Source organism: Littorina saxatilis, unplaced genomic scaffold (genome assembly GCF_037325665.1).
Source record: "Littorina saxatilis isolate snail1 unplaced genomic scaffold, US_GU_Lsax_2.0 scaffold_2449, whole genome shotgun sequence".
Classification (NCBI taxonomy): Eukaryota; Metazoa; Mollusca; class Gastropoda; order Littorinimorpha; family Littorinidae; genus Littorina; species Littorina saxatilis.
The window spans coordinates 1-13,738 of record NW_027128228.1 but is presented as its reverse complement, the minus strand read 5'-3'; the positions used below and the strand labels follow the sequence as shown (position 1 = coordinate 13,738).

The following is a 13,738-nucleotide window of genomic DNA, read 5'->3' as shown; positions in this document are numbered from 1 at the left end:
GTCTCTGAGCTTGAGCAAATAAAGTTGACCCATGCCTGATGTTTTATGCTAGTTATGTTACCTTTCAATAGGGTTTTGAATTTGAACTCTCAGTGACAATGCATCAAAGTCATCCTGCTTTAGAAACGCCAAGCATTCTTGTGTGAAGATAAACCAACGGAAGCTATTCTTCTCCGCTTTCCATCCCCGTTTCTCCTACGTATTAACCCTCTCCCTTTGAAAACTGTTCAGCCAAATGTATTCTTCGCCGAGACCCCCCCCCCCCCCTTTCCTACGCCGTTTTCTTTGTTCATTGTGCTGCAAGCACATGCAGTACGTGAGTGTACAGTCATAGGAAGAGGACCCCTTTGGTGAAGTAGGTCAAATGTATTGCAATTTCTTCGCGCAATGTGTTGCCATGCATTGATATCGTAATTAAACTGTCATCGCGCAGCAGAAAGTAAGCAGTAAATGAAAATTACAGTTAATTACAATTAATGTTGTTGTTGCAAACCTCGAATAATTGCGAACAATACGGGCAATGATTAATTAAGAGAATAAGTTGTCATTAGCGCGTGATTTTTTGTTTATGTTCTACATGGATGATTCAGAATCTTTGTTTAAATAGACCCTATCTGTATTCCAAGCGATCGCAAATTTCAAAGCATGACAAAACATGCGGTACAGCTATCACACGCGAGTTGCGACAGCCGAGGGACGTAGTTCTCGCGAAGTTCGAAACATAACAAAGAGCATGTCTCGCGGACAATTTGCGAACGCTGCTCAGATATCGAAAAGGTCTATTTCGTGTTGTGTAACTCGATGTCATGGTCAAAGCCACCTATACCTCCCTGTGCGCGCAATCGTGTTGACCAACACAGATAGAGGCTTTTACATGGTACAAGAGGCATCCCTCAACTTGGGCGCACACCAAAAACAAGTCGCGTAAGGCGAAATTACTACATTTAGTCAAGCTGTGGAACTCACAGAATGAAACTGAACGTAGTCCGCCGCTAGTGCAAAAGGCAGTGAAAGTGACGAGCCTGTTTGGCGCGGTAGCGGTTGCGCTGTGCTTCATAGCACGCTTTACTGTACCTCTCTTCGTTTGAACTTTCTGAGCGTGTTTTTAATCCAAACATATCATATCTATATGTTTTTGGAATCAGGAACTGACAAGGAATAAGATGAAAGTGTTTTTAAATTGATTTCGAAAATTTAATTTTGATCATAATTTTTATATTTTTAATTTTTAGATCTTGTTTTTAACCCAAATATAACATAATTACATGTTTTTGGAATCGGGAAATGATGAAGAATAAGATGAACGTAAATTTGGATCGTTTTATATATATATATTTTTTTTTTTACAATTTTCAGATTTTTAATGACCAAAGTCATCAATTAATTTTTGAGCCACCAAGCTGAAATGCAATACCGAAGTCCGGCCTTCGTCGAAGATTGCTTGGCCAAAATTTCAATCAATTTGATTGAAAAATGAGGAAGTGACAGTGCCGCCTCAACTTTTACAAAAAGCCGGATATGACGTCATCAGAATTATTTATCGAAAAAAAGAAAAAAACCTTCCGGGGATATCATTCCCAGGAACTCTCATGTCAAATTTCATAAAGATCGGTCCATTAGTTTATTCTGAATCGCTCTACACACACACACAGACAGACAGACAGACACACACACACACACACACACACACACACACACACACACACACACACACACACACACACACACACACACACACACACACACACATACACCACAACCCTCGTCTCGATTCCCCCCTCTACGTTAAAACATTTAGTCAAAACTTGACTAAATGTAATGAACAACCTTTGTACTGTCTGTGCGCAGAGGGAATTGTGTGATGAACTACTCACGCACAAACTTTGTGTGGGCTTTTAGGGGCATCAGTTCATGACAAATTCCAACTGACCACAGCAAACAGTCAGGGTGTTGGTATTTTGGTCGTATGTGACCAAGTGGAGGGAATGGATGGTCTTATGACATGACAAAGCCTTGCCTGATCCGATACGATGAGCCCAACTGTTTTTTATGAGAAGGAGTGTGCCTTTAGCGATTATCACAGACATGTCGAGGTTTTGCATAGAACATACGGGAGCACTAGGCCAAACAAAAATATATGTTTGTTTAGGGTAACCCGACCGATCCTATTTTTTTCCTGCCGACCCTAAAACTTTTTTCCATTTCTAAAAAAAAATCCAAAAAAACATAACATCTGGCTATAAAAAAAAAAAAAAAAAAAAATAAAAAAAAAAAAAGTCGACCTACCGACCTTGTATATGTTGGTCATGTTACCCTAAACCAACATATATTTTGGTTTGGCCTCATATTATTTTGTGGATACCCGTGTATGGCTCTTTTTATGTCAGCTGTTTGCTACTGTTATCTCATTTGTTAAAAATGCTCTAATAATTCCGAAATGTGCAGACGACAATGAACAGCATATGATGTCATTGGCACGTGAGCGTGTGTGTGCCGGGGTGATTCACCGTGTTTGTTTTATAGAACTTGATGCCGTTGTTATCCCCACCTGCTGCTGTTTAGCACGCACACAATGGGAAATAACTCTTTTGTTTCATGGGCCCCAAACGAGTGGACTCCTGTCTTCGCTTTCAACACACCCAATTTTGACACATTTCCAAAAAATATCATTAAATATCTGATGCACTTACATTAAATTGGTTTGCTTTTGTGAAATATTTGATTCTTAAATGTTTCTAATTAACATAACATGTACGAGGGTAAATTTAACACATAATCCAAATATTTTCAAAGAAATTGGTATATTATTGGTTTTCGGAAAAAGTTTTGCTCTTTGAGACACCAACACACTTTTGGGTGGGGTTGGAAACACACTTCCAGGTAGAAAACGGTTCATGGGAAACAACTCATCCTTTCTGGCCTATTTAGCAAACTGGCAGTGGAAACGATTGCCTCCCTTTACCTGTCTCTGGTGTCTGTGAATTTTTTTTAATACATTTTTCTTCCTACCGCCAGTATACTGGTGCTATATTTGGGGCATTATTGAGTTACCGAAGCAGCTTCTGCTCAACGAACAAAAACGGATGAATGCGAGTGTGTCTTTGTTCGAAAGCCTGCCTGTGCTTGTATGTTCGAGCGGCAGTTGTAGGTATGTTTGTGAATGATTGTATTCATACATTTTAAGGTGTTCAGTTGGACTGTTTTGTTATGAATGTTTTGTCGTTCTGAGTGAATGTGTATCTTCAGACTGCTCTGTTTTTTTCTCTAATGTCTGTGTCTTTATGTCGGAGAGAAGTTTTGGTGTGAATTACAAACATTGAGCAGTCTAACATTGACGAATCCTGTTTGCTCCCCTCTCTCTCTCTCTCTCTCTCTCTCTCTCTCTCTCTCTCTCTCTCTCTCTCTCTCTCTCTCTCTCTCTCTCTCTCTCTCTCTCTCTCTCTCTCTCTCTCTTTTACAAAAAATCTATTTTGTATCTATCCTTATATTCTCTCTCTTCCTATCCTCTCTCTCTCGCTCTCTCCCCCCCCTCTCTCTCCCTCTCTCCAACACTTTGTGTCTATGTCTGTCAGTCTGTTTGTGTGTGTGTGTCTATGTGTCTTCCTATCTCTCTAACTCTCTGTCTGTCTGTGTGTCTGTCTGTTTCTGTGTCTGTCTGTGTGTGTGTTGGTCTCTTTCTATGTGTGTGTGTGTGTGTGTGTGTGTGTGTGTATGTGTGTGTGTGTGTGTGTGTGTGTGTGTGTGTGTGTATGTGTGTGTGTGTGTGTGTGTGTGGAAGGGTGGGTGTGACTATGCTCTCTCTGGTTGATTGATTGGTCTTTCTGTCAGTATCTGTCTCTCCCCCCCCTCTCTCTCTCTCTCTCTCTCTCTCTCTCTCTCTCTCTCTCTCTCTCTCTCTCTCTCTCTCTCTCTCTCTCTCTCACCTTTGTCGTACAATACCCTAGCTCAAATCAATGCTTCAGGAAGGGTTAGTCGTGATATTCGGAAATGTGCGAGTATGTAGAGGTTACACACCGAGTCTCAGTGGATATTAAAAATAATGGTCGAAGTTACCGGATCATAAAAAATGCGAGCTTCAGCGATTGTGTTTTCAATCTAAATTTTAGCTGCAACTTTCACACATGTACACAATGTAGAAAACGTGTTCTGTGGAATTGAAAGGGAGATGATATTGCCTTGCAGCTCGATTCCCTCCTGGGGTGTTAATGAACACAGGCAACGAATAATATTCAGAATTTGGTAGCGCCACAGTTGCGGGTCGAACAGTATCTCAATGTAGTTTTATTGTGTTTTGCTTTGCTTTGCTCACTTGGGATAGAACGAGCGGATTTTAGACTGCTTCATATGTTCTAACTCATATTTAGTTATTTGAATATTTTATAACGTAAGGTATATATATTTCCAGGTATCGATGCTGCTAACACAAACAGATTTACAGACAGACAGACATACACACAGACACAGACACGCAGACACACACACACACACACACACACACACACACACACACACACACACACACACACACACACACACACACACACACACACTTAAACATACATTATTAATCCTCCTCCCCTCTCTGGGACATCGCAGCCCCCCCCCCCCCCTTCTCCCCTCACACCGCTCCTCTAGATCTATGTCCCTCTTATTTATCTATCCTGAATACTACTCAAATTAAAACACTTGATCGTTTGTTCCAGGAATCTACACAGCTGACCAGAACATTTCCCGAGAAATCCTGAAAACATGAAGAGTAAAACCCAGCTGTGTTTCAACGTCTGTTCCACATGCTCAGCGGTCCACAGGCAACAGCAAGCACGTGTCGGTCCACTGACATCATCATGACCAACTGTTTGAACGTCTTCTTGACTGGGATTGGGTGACGACATCATATCAAGGAACCGTGTGATATGTCCGTGTGTGACTCTAGTGCACGACTGCAGTACCGACGGGATATTCTTTGTGCAGTTTTGATGACGAGGAAATCCATAGAGAGATTGAACAAGAACAAGAGGATGAGCAGGAGCATGCGTGTTATAAGTATTATTATAGCCAATGCGGTTTGATTTTAGGTCGCAGAATCAGACGCTAGCCCCTTTCATGACTGTGGAAAATAACTTTTTGTCAACATACAAAGCCTAGTAGGAATGTCAAAGTCTTTAAGTGATTGAGGGGTGATGAAAAACGATCTACGTTATTATATTATTACACTTTTTTGACAGTTCCAAAAAGGTGTTTTTTTTCTGTGACTTGAACTTGTACTTAATTGTTTAAAACGTATAGCTGACCAGAAATCAGTGTTTTCTACATATCAGGTTGTCCGATTCAGTCAACCGTATACTGTGTGATATAAACGAAGTCTCCAAGACTGAATCAAGCACATAATCAGTGTTTTCCAATGACATATTTGTTTCAATCAGTGTTTACCAACGACATAGTTTTCAAATGTACCCGCTTGATAAAAGTTGTTCAGAAAGCAAAGTTTCCAAGGTTGACGCAACATTCTACGAAGTGTCTTTTGTTAGCAGAAGTTCGTGTTTTCATACGACAGATTTTGAGCTGTGTTTTGGGTAACAAAAAGAGAACTTAATGAATGGATGAAAAAACTTGGAAGCAAATGGCACATTGGTGATGAAATTCATTCTGCATGTTCTACAAATTCTGCTCCATAACCAGCTGTGTTCTGCACAACGATAACAAAATCTTTGAATGAACGATAAAGTGTTCAACATGGAAGAAAACGCAATGTCAGAAATAGGCGAGAGAGGCTATGAGGAGAATGTGCATTCGATGGTAGTCAAGGCAGTTGAAACAAACGATGAAAACGCTTTCGACATTCTTTTACACTCTGGTGGTGATATGAATCGTAAAGACAAGAATGGAAACACGTGTCTCCATGCAGCTGCCAAGTTTGGACATGCACATCTCTGTTGCTTTTTTCTCAAGTGCGGGACCCAGGTGAACTCCCCAAACAACGCATGCATCACTCCACTGTTCTTAGCATCTCGCGCTAATCTCCAAACTGTTCAGGTTCTTATTCAGCTCGGAGTCAACGCAGCGCTTCGGAACAACCTCGGAGAAATTCCACTGCACGCTGCGTCATCTTCGGGCTTGGTTGACGTCATCGTGGAACTGATTACGTCAGGGAGTGACGTCAATCTCGCATCGTGGCAAGGTTTGACGCCACTGTGCCAAGCCATCAATTCAGGCAGCCGAAATGCAGTGAAGACTTTGCTGCAACTCGGCGCAGACGCGAACCAACTTCTTCTAGCTCCTGAAGATCGCTGCAGCGCTGGTCGTTCAACAAAAGCGGAGTTTGAAGAAGAAGAAGAGGAAGGAGAAGAGCAGGCCAGTTGTTGCCGTCATCATGTACGTGTGCGTGTTCCAGGGGAGGAAGGACAGTACGACAGTGGACCCTCAAGGCTTTTCTCGACGGCCATCACTGGCAGCAGAAGGACCAGGGAGCTCGACTTCACAAATACCGTCCACCACAGCGTTCCCGAGCATCTCCAATACCTGGTTCAGCAGGCAGTTCTCCACCCCCGCCATCCAGGCCCCTCCAAACACCCCCAATCAATCCATGGATCCCAGTGCCATGAATCTGCCCCGGGGCGCGTCCCCCCCGCCCCCCGGCTCCCCACACCAGGGTCCCACCGTGCCCAGGGCTCCCTCCTTGGCGGTGCCTTTTCCCAGAGGGACAGGGTCCAGCGTGGATTAGTCGTCAACTGCGAGGCCAGGCCTTCGTCTTCTGAAGACGTTTCTGCTCGTTTGTCGCATTGTGTATTTAGTTCTTTGTGTTCTCACGTCTCTTCAGCCTGTTCAGACTTCTGCTTCTCTCATGAGTGCACAGAATGCAAGTCCGACTCCAAAACTAAGCTTTCTTTATCCATTGCGGCAACATGTTGTTCAGATTCCATGCTTCCGCTTTCCGAAATTGGCGCTTGCATGTTGGATCCAGCGCAGACACATCTTTCTCCAGAGGGACTGATCTCATGCCAATCAGCTAGCGCAGATGATACCATGGAAGAAACTTCGCCAGAAGTAACGGGAAAGGATAAGCCAGCTCATGTACAGCATGCACAAACTTGTACAACGATATTTACAGGTTCTCAGCCCTCAAACATTCCGCGTGGAACATTTCCTCTCGGTCGCTCTTCAGGTGGAACAGAATTTGGCAGGTCATTGCGTTTGTCTAAGAACCAGTCGGTTTCAGCCCACTCGCGGCAGTTATGCAACAAGAACACAGAGATGCACGAGAATCTGCATGTTTCTAGAACTGTGCGTATCTCACAAGACGGTTATTGCCCTCCCGCCAATGAAGAAGAAAAACTATATAAAAATGCATACCAATCCAATACTTGTGATTCTGCCACACCAATGCAAATAACAGAAACTTGTGATCCAGAAACCTCAGACAGCCAAGTCTCCAGCACGTCAGCATTTACACCTTTGCCACATGGTTCTGCAGGCATCAATAGCACAATGACAGGCAACTCCACTGTATCTGACTCTAATCCCTTAATGCACACAGCAGAAGATGACGAACCTAGCTATGAGAAAAGCGAAGCTGCCCAACCAAAACAGTTTCGGGGAGCTACTTTTCGTCCTGTCAATGAAGACAACGATACATCAACGTATAACCAAGCGATCATCAATTCCAAGGCAAATGTTCAATTGAAATACAGGCTACCAACAGAAGTCGAACAGACCCCCTCAGCATGTGTTGCAAATTCCAGTGCAGCTAACAGTCCACGAAGAATGACCACATCAGCAGTAGTAACCGCGACTTCTAATTCCCTAGAAGTTCCTAAAAGTAAAATCCATCGTCCCCAGACCGAACAGAAAGGATTCACAGCGCTTCACCGCGCAGCCCAGCTGGGCATGGAGTCAATGTGCGAATCATTGCTGGAGTCAGGAGCCAAAGTCAACGCCAGAACCACTCGCGGCGAAACTCCCCTCCACCTTGCGGCCAAGTACTCCAACACGGGGGGTAGGGGGGACACGGGGGGACTGATCAGGCTGCTTATAAGGTCAGGCGCCGACGTGGACGCTGTGACGTCATTGGAAGAAACGGCTCTGCACTTAGCGGCTCTGGTGGGAGACGCACTTTTCGCATCCGTGCTGCTATCGGAAGGAGCGGACGTTCGCCGAAAAGACTCCGCAGGCAACACACCCTTACACAAAGCGTGCGAGAGGATCGTATCCCCGGAAGCTCAGCGGGTCAGGACGGTGCGCGTGCTACTGAGCGGCGGAGCGAGACCGGACGAGGTCAACCGTCACGGGCTGACGCCTCTACACGCTCTGCTGCTTCACCGAGATGACAACATCGACCTGGACGTCGTGAGAGTGCTCGTCAGCTACAAGGCGGACCCCAACCGACTGACCGGCTCGGGTGAACACCCTCTGCTGCTGGCAGTGCAGAACGGTCTCTTCGCTTTGGCTGGGGCGCTGGTGGAGAAGGGCTCGGATCCCAAGGTTGCTGACGAGAAGGACGGGAAGACCCCCATGCACTACGCCTGCAAAGCAGCTCGCGCACACCTCTTCAAACTCCTGTGGGCCAAGGGAGGCGACCCATGCAAACTCGACGCCAGAGGGTTCAGTCCCTTGCGCTACGCAGTGGAGAGCGGATCGGAGGCTACGGTTAGAGCTTGTATCGACACTGGGGCTTCTACCCACCAGCATTTCAATTCTGATTTAACCAAGCTGCATTTTGACCCGAGCAACGCTCCCTTTTTAAGCGAACTTTTCGAATCCTCTTCTGCCTTGTCATCACCTTTTCTGTACGCGTTTTCGCACGCCTACACTGCCATTTTAGCCATGCTGTATTCTTCTGGGTGCTTTTCTCTTGTGGAGCTAGATGAAGTTCGGACTGCGTGTGAACTTGTCAACCACGATCAACTTCCTGAAACTCAGAGAGATGCAGTGCTGTTTGTTCTGGAAATCAGCCAATCGTTGCCTTCGTTGCAAAACCTGTGCCGCTGGGAGATCTCGCATCTGATTGGTTGTCGCGCTGGAAGAAAGATGCGCGTGCGCGCTCTTTGTTTGCCTACTATGCTGAGAAACTTTGTGCTATTTGCAGATGATGCTTGATTTGTTGAGTGATGGGTGTGACGTGTGCAATGTTTGAGAAGTTTTGAACATTTGAATTGTGATTTCGTTTGCATACTTTGTGTGTGTGTGTGTGTGTGTGTGTGTGTGTGTGTGTGTGTGTGTGTGTGTGTGTGTGTGTGTGTGTGTAGGTAGGTGTGTGTGTGTGTGTGTGTGTGTGTGTGTTTTGTTGTGTGTGTGTTTTGTTGTGTGTGTTGATTTAGCGTCACACCAACAAGTATTCATAAGAGAACTTACTCTCTCTCTCTCTCTCTCTCTCTCTCTCTTCTCTTCTCTCTCTCTCTCTCTCTCTCTCTTTCTTTCTCTTTCTCTCTCTCTCTCTCTCTCTCTCTCTCTCTCTTCTCTCTCTCTCTCTCTTTTACCCACACACACACACACACACGACATGAACGTTTCAAGAAGATTCTGTTATACCGCAATAATTCATTAATTAGCATAATTATTATAACTGGCGTGCGTTTACCTGAAAACACACAATTACAAAAGAGGTTCTCATCGACTGCAAAGCGCAATAAACAGAATCTAGTTTCAGTTATTGCACTAATCAGTCAACTAACTATAGCCAACAAATAAACATACGAACCAATAAACAAACGGTTTTCGATCAAATGCATTCGTTGATGATAGGACTTTTATTGGTTAATCGTGCGTACTGGTTACTGTATTGGTGACCAAGACTGGACTTATACATTTTGAGAATTTGTAGAATGACGTCAAATGGAACAATGACGTCAAAAAACACAACTCTGTGCAGCTTCCGGACATAACTCGAACAATGATTCTAGAAAAGGTAATTGCAGGCGTGCTGATTCTTTCAGGCAAGGAAACATTTGTCCGGAATTCAGAAAACAAGTAAGTTTTCAGTTGACTAGATTCGAGTTCGAGTTTGTGACACCCTTCTTTCTTGCACACACACGCAGGTACGCACACGCACACCAAAACACAGACACAGACACACACAGAAACACAGACACACACACACGCACACACGCACGCACACACACACACACGCACACACGCACACACGCACGCACGCACACACGCCTTCCCCAAGCATTCTCACGTTATTATGCAAACACACATCTATTCACCACATGCGTTTAAGCATTCCATAGCTCAACATATTAAAGCTTACAGTCATGCGTTTAAACATTCCATAGCTCAACATATTAAAGCTTACAGTTACACATGCGCACCCTATAACACACGCCTGCACACTACCATGATCAAAACGAACACACCACCACCCCCCACCCCCATGAATAAACACACACCGCCACACAAGGAAACGCACATGTATTCCTATTTCTGTTATGTGTGCCAAGACGTATACAGACCCTTTTTCGAATTCAAATACAACTTATCAACGATAGAACTTAAAGGCACAGTAAGCCTCCCGTAAACCATCACAGATACTGTCAGGCTTTTACACACAGTACAAACACCCTTTCATTTAAACACTCACCGCTAGAGAACATTCTAGGTGCCCTCCGTAAAGAGCGAGCAATTTTCAAAGAATTTATTTTTGCGTGGTTTATCTTACCCCTGAGCCATCGTGAACCCGTGTGATCCAGTTTCCCTTTTTCACAATGTAGTCGTCAGTTAGTAATTTGAATGCGACTCGATGTGAGCTTATCTGCAATAGCACGTTATTATGTACCTCTGACTATGCACGAAACAAACGGATGTGGTTCACAAGAACTCTAGCGATGGCTTTTGACTGTTCAGAGGAACTGGCGATAGGCATAAACCGTCGTCTGCTACGAGAACCACGACCTTGCGTGACCCTGCTTCCGGGCTTTTCTTTTTTCAAACTTTCAAAACTTCGAATTGTACTGATCTTGTCTTGATGAAAAAGAATTCTTATATGATTTAAGAATGTTTGTGTAAGAAGCTGTCAATTTATTATTTAGATTTTAAAAGTTAGGTCTAGCGCCAAAACGCACCACGGTCCGATTGTCTCTGAGACAATCCGCAAAATTAATTCTTTAAAAATTGCTCGCTCTTTACGTAGGGCACCTAGGATGTTCTCGTTTGGTGAGCGTTCAAATGGAAGAGTGTTTGTACTGTGTGTAAAAGCCTGACAGTATCTGTGATGGTTTACGGGAGGCTTACTGTGCTTTTAACACTCCCAGACGTATGCCGGAGTCACATTTTCGTTTCCATTGAAACATATTTTAGCCTTCGTTTCGATGCCTGAAATATGTTCTCTCTCTCACAGATCAACATTTTTAGTTTCTAAACTAAGAGGAAAATGACAAGACCTGGAAAAAGAAGAAGGCATTTCTCTGTGTTGCAACTATGGTCAGCATCTTTGCTTGGTTTGTGTACAGGTACTATATTAAACACAAACCCACACCTACACACACACACACACAAACACACACACACACAAATACAATGAAGTGCTTAAGGGATCGCTGAAAATGCAGTTTGTTTCCTACATGTTTGTGTGTGTGTGTGTGTGTGTGAGTGCGTTTGTGTGTGTGTGACAGATAGAGAGAGATAGATAGAGAGAGATAAATAGAGAGAGAGAGATAACGAAATAGAGAGAGAGAGAGAGAGAAAGAGAGAGAGAGAGAGAGAGAGAGAGAGAGAGATAGAGAGAGATAGAGAGAGAGAGAGAGAGATAGAAAGAGAGAGAGATAGAGAGAGATAACGAAACTTATGACGTTTGGCTGTGACGTTTTACATGACGAATTTTTTATTTTTTATTTTATTTTTTAATCAAGAATTTTACATCATTGTTTGCTTACATTCATTTCACTGAAGAAGGGCGTGGCCCGAAAGTCTTTGGAACTTGGTGTTTACTGTGTGTTTTTTTCTAATTAAACACACACACACACACACACACACACACACACGCAAACGCACACACACACACACACACACACGCAAACACACACACACACACACACACACACACACACGCACACACACACACATATACACACACGCACGCACGCACGCGCGCTTTAAATTGGCATTGGAGCTTTCACTAGACTTAGCTGACGACTACAGTCTGAAAACAGTACCTGTATGGTGCGCACGGGAACGGTAAATTAGTGCGTCCCTTGACCCGTTCTTTGTAGGGTTCGTGCGTCCCGGGACCCCCTCTATGAATTTTAAAGATAGTACACCTCAGGCGCCATTTTTGAAAATTTTCTATCGATTTGGACCTTAAAAAGTTCAAGGGACATTCGCTGTACTGTAATTTAGAAACACCTGCAATGATTTGCTAAAAACTGCTCCGAAACTATGCCAAATAATTGAATGAATTCTAATCAGCGAGCGGTTTGCTTCGCCCAGCTCTCCTGTGTCAGGAGCCGAATTCCGTTCGTCATCATATTTTATTTAGTCCTCATACTACCAAACATAGCATTCAGATTTGAACAATCGAACGCTTAAACACTAATTCTTAGACATTCCTCGTGTGTGTTGTCATCTATTTGACACTCTAAACGAACTCTGAAGCTCTTGGCTCAATATGAAAATATGTATATCTAGGAAAAGCGCATGAACTACTCAAGGGGGAAAGGTAGGACCAAAATTATGACTGCATATGGCGCCGCATTGAGAAATATTGCTATTTCATATGTTACGTGGATTTCCATTGGTCAATTGGGCAAAACTGAGCTCAGTGCAAAAGTGATATCGACGACATTTCCGTCGATATCAGTTTTGATATCGACGACCTCTTTATTGCTTCCCCACTTCAAAAACAAAAACACCTAAATTTAAAAACAAACAAATATATATGAAAATGTAATTATCCCAGAATTTAGTTGAGCAAGTGACTAAAGATTTTTTGAAAGGAAAGACATTTTAAAATACTGAAAAGTACAAGAAAAGAGTGAACAAAAAGAAATAATAATCAGAGGGAGGGATATGGAACAGCCAAAACTGAGACAAATACTTTTGTAATTTCTTTACAGTAAATTCAAAATGTCCAGAGAATTAGCAATATATCTAACATTGACTGACTGTGTGATGATATCTTCTGCTCATTGGTCTGTTTCGACAGTGATATCAAAATCTCGACCTCCGGTCTCGATTTTGATATCACTGTCTCAACAGACCATAGCAGAAGATATCATCACACAGTCCGTCAATATTGGGTATTACAGTCTGGGATTCCCACTCAAAACACAGCCGTTTTTAATTTGAGTAAATCAGCGCTCAAACGTTTATTTTAAGGTATTCCTAGTGTGTGGTTACATGATTTCAACCACCAACCTTAACTGTACAGCTCTTGGGGTGATGAGAGACAGTTTTCTTGTTAGACATAATCACTTTAAGAACGTGTTTTCGGCTTATAGGACGCAAGGACGCATAGTTTGGGAAGCCCTGCTTGCATCAGAGCAACATTTTTGTGAGTGCAATTTTACTTTTCAGCTGTTCAGCTAATTCGAGATACGCACATCCTGCTCTCAGAAGATCCGCCAGTGATAGACCAGAATGTGACCCTCCGCTGCGAAGCGGTGTCATACGCAGGATCCGCTGCCCCCTCGATGTTCCCCCTCTTTCTGTACCTCGACGGAAAGCTGATGAAAACGGTTGTGGAGAGCCGATATTGCTGTTGCTCTAAAGGGCATGACATGAATGATGCGTGGATCGTAGAGGTATT

At 43.6% G+C, this 13,738-nt stretch overlaps 1 protein-coding gene and 1 long non-coding RNA gene across 2 annotated transcripts; both read left to right on the top strand.

Moving 5' to 3' along the window:
• The first annotated feature begins 5,733 nt into the window (after positions 1-5,733).
• LOC138956591 (serine/threonine-protein phosphatase 6 regulatory ankyrin repeat subunit C-like) lies at positions 5,734-9,130 on the top strand. Its single transcript, XM_070327911.1, has 4 exons — positions 5,734-6,783; positions 7,109-7,177; positions 7,837-8,643; positions 9,083-9,130. The coding sequence occupies exons 1-4, from the start codon at positions 5,734-5,736 to the stop codon at positions 9,128-9,130; spliced, it is 1,974 nt and encodes a 657-aa protein (XP_070184012.1).
• Positions 9,131-9,494: 364 nt separating this feature from the next.
• LOC138956592 (uncharacterized) lies at positions 9,495-13,725 on the top strand. The gene is made up of 3 exons (XR_011452715.1): positions 9,495-9,963; positions 11,333-11,444; positions 13,507-13,725. It is a non-coding gene; the product is annotated as an uncharacterized lncRNA (long non-coding RNA).
• The last annotated feature ends 13 nt before the right edge of the window (positions 13,726-13,738 follow it).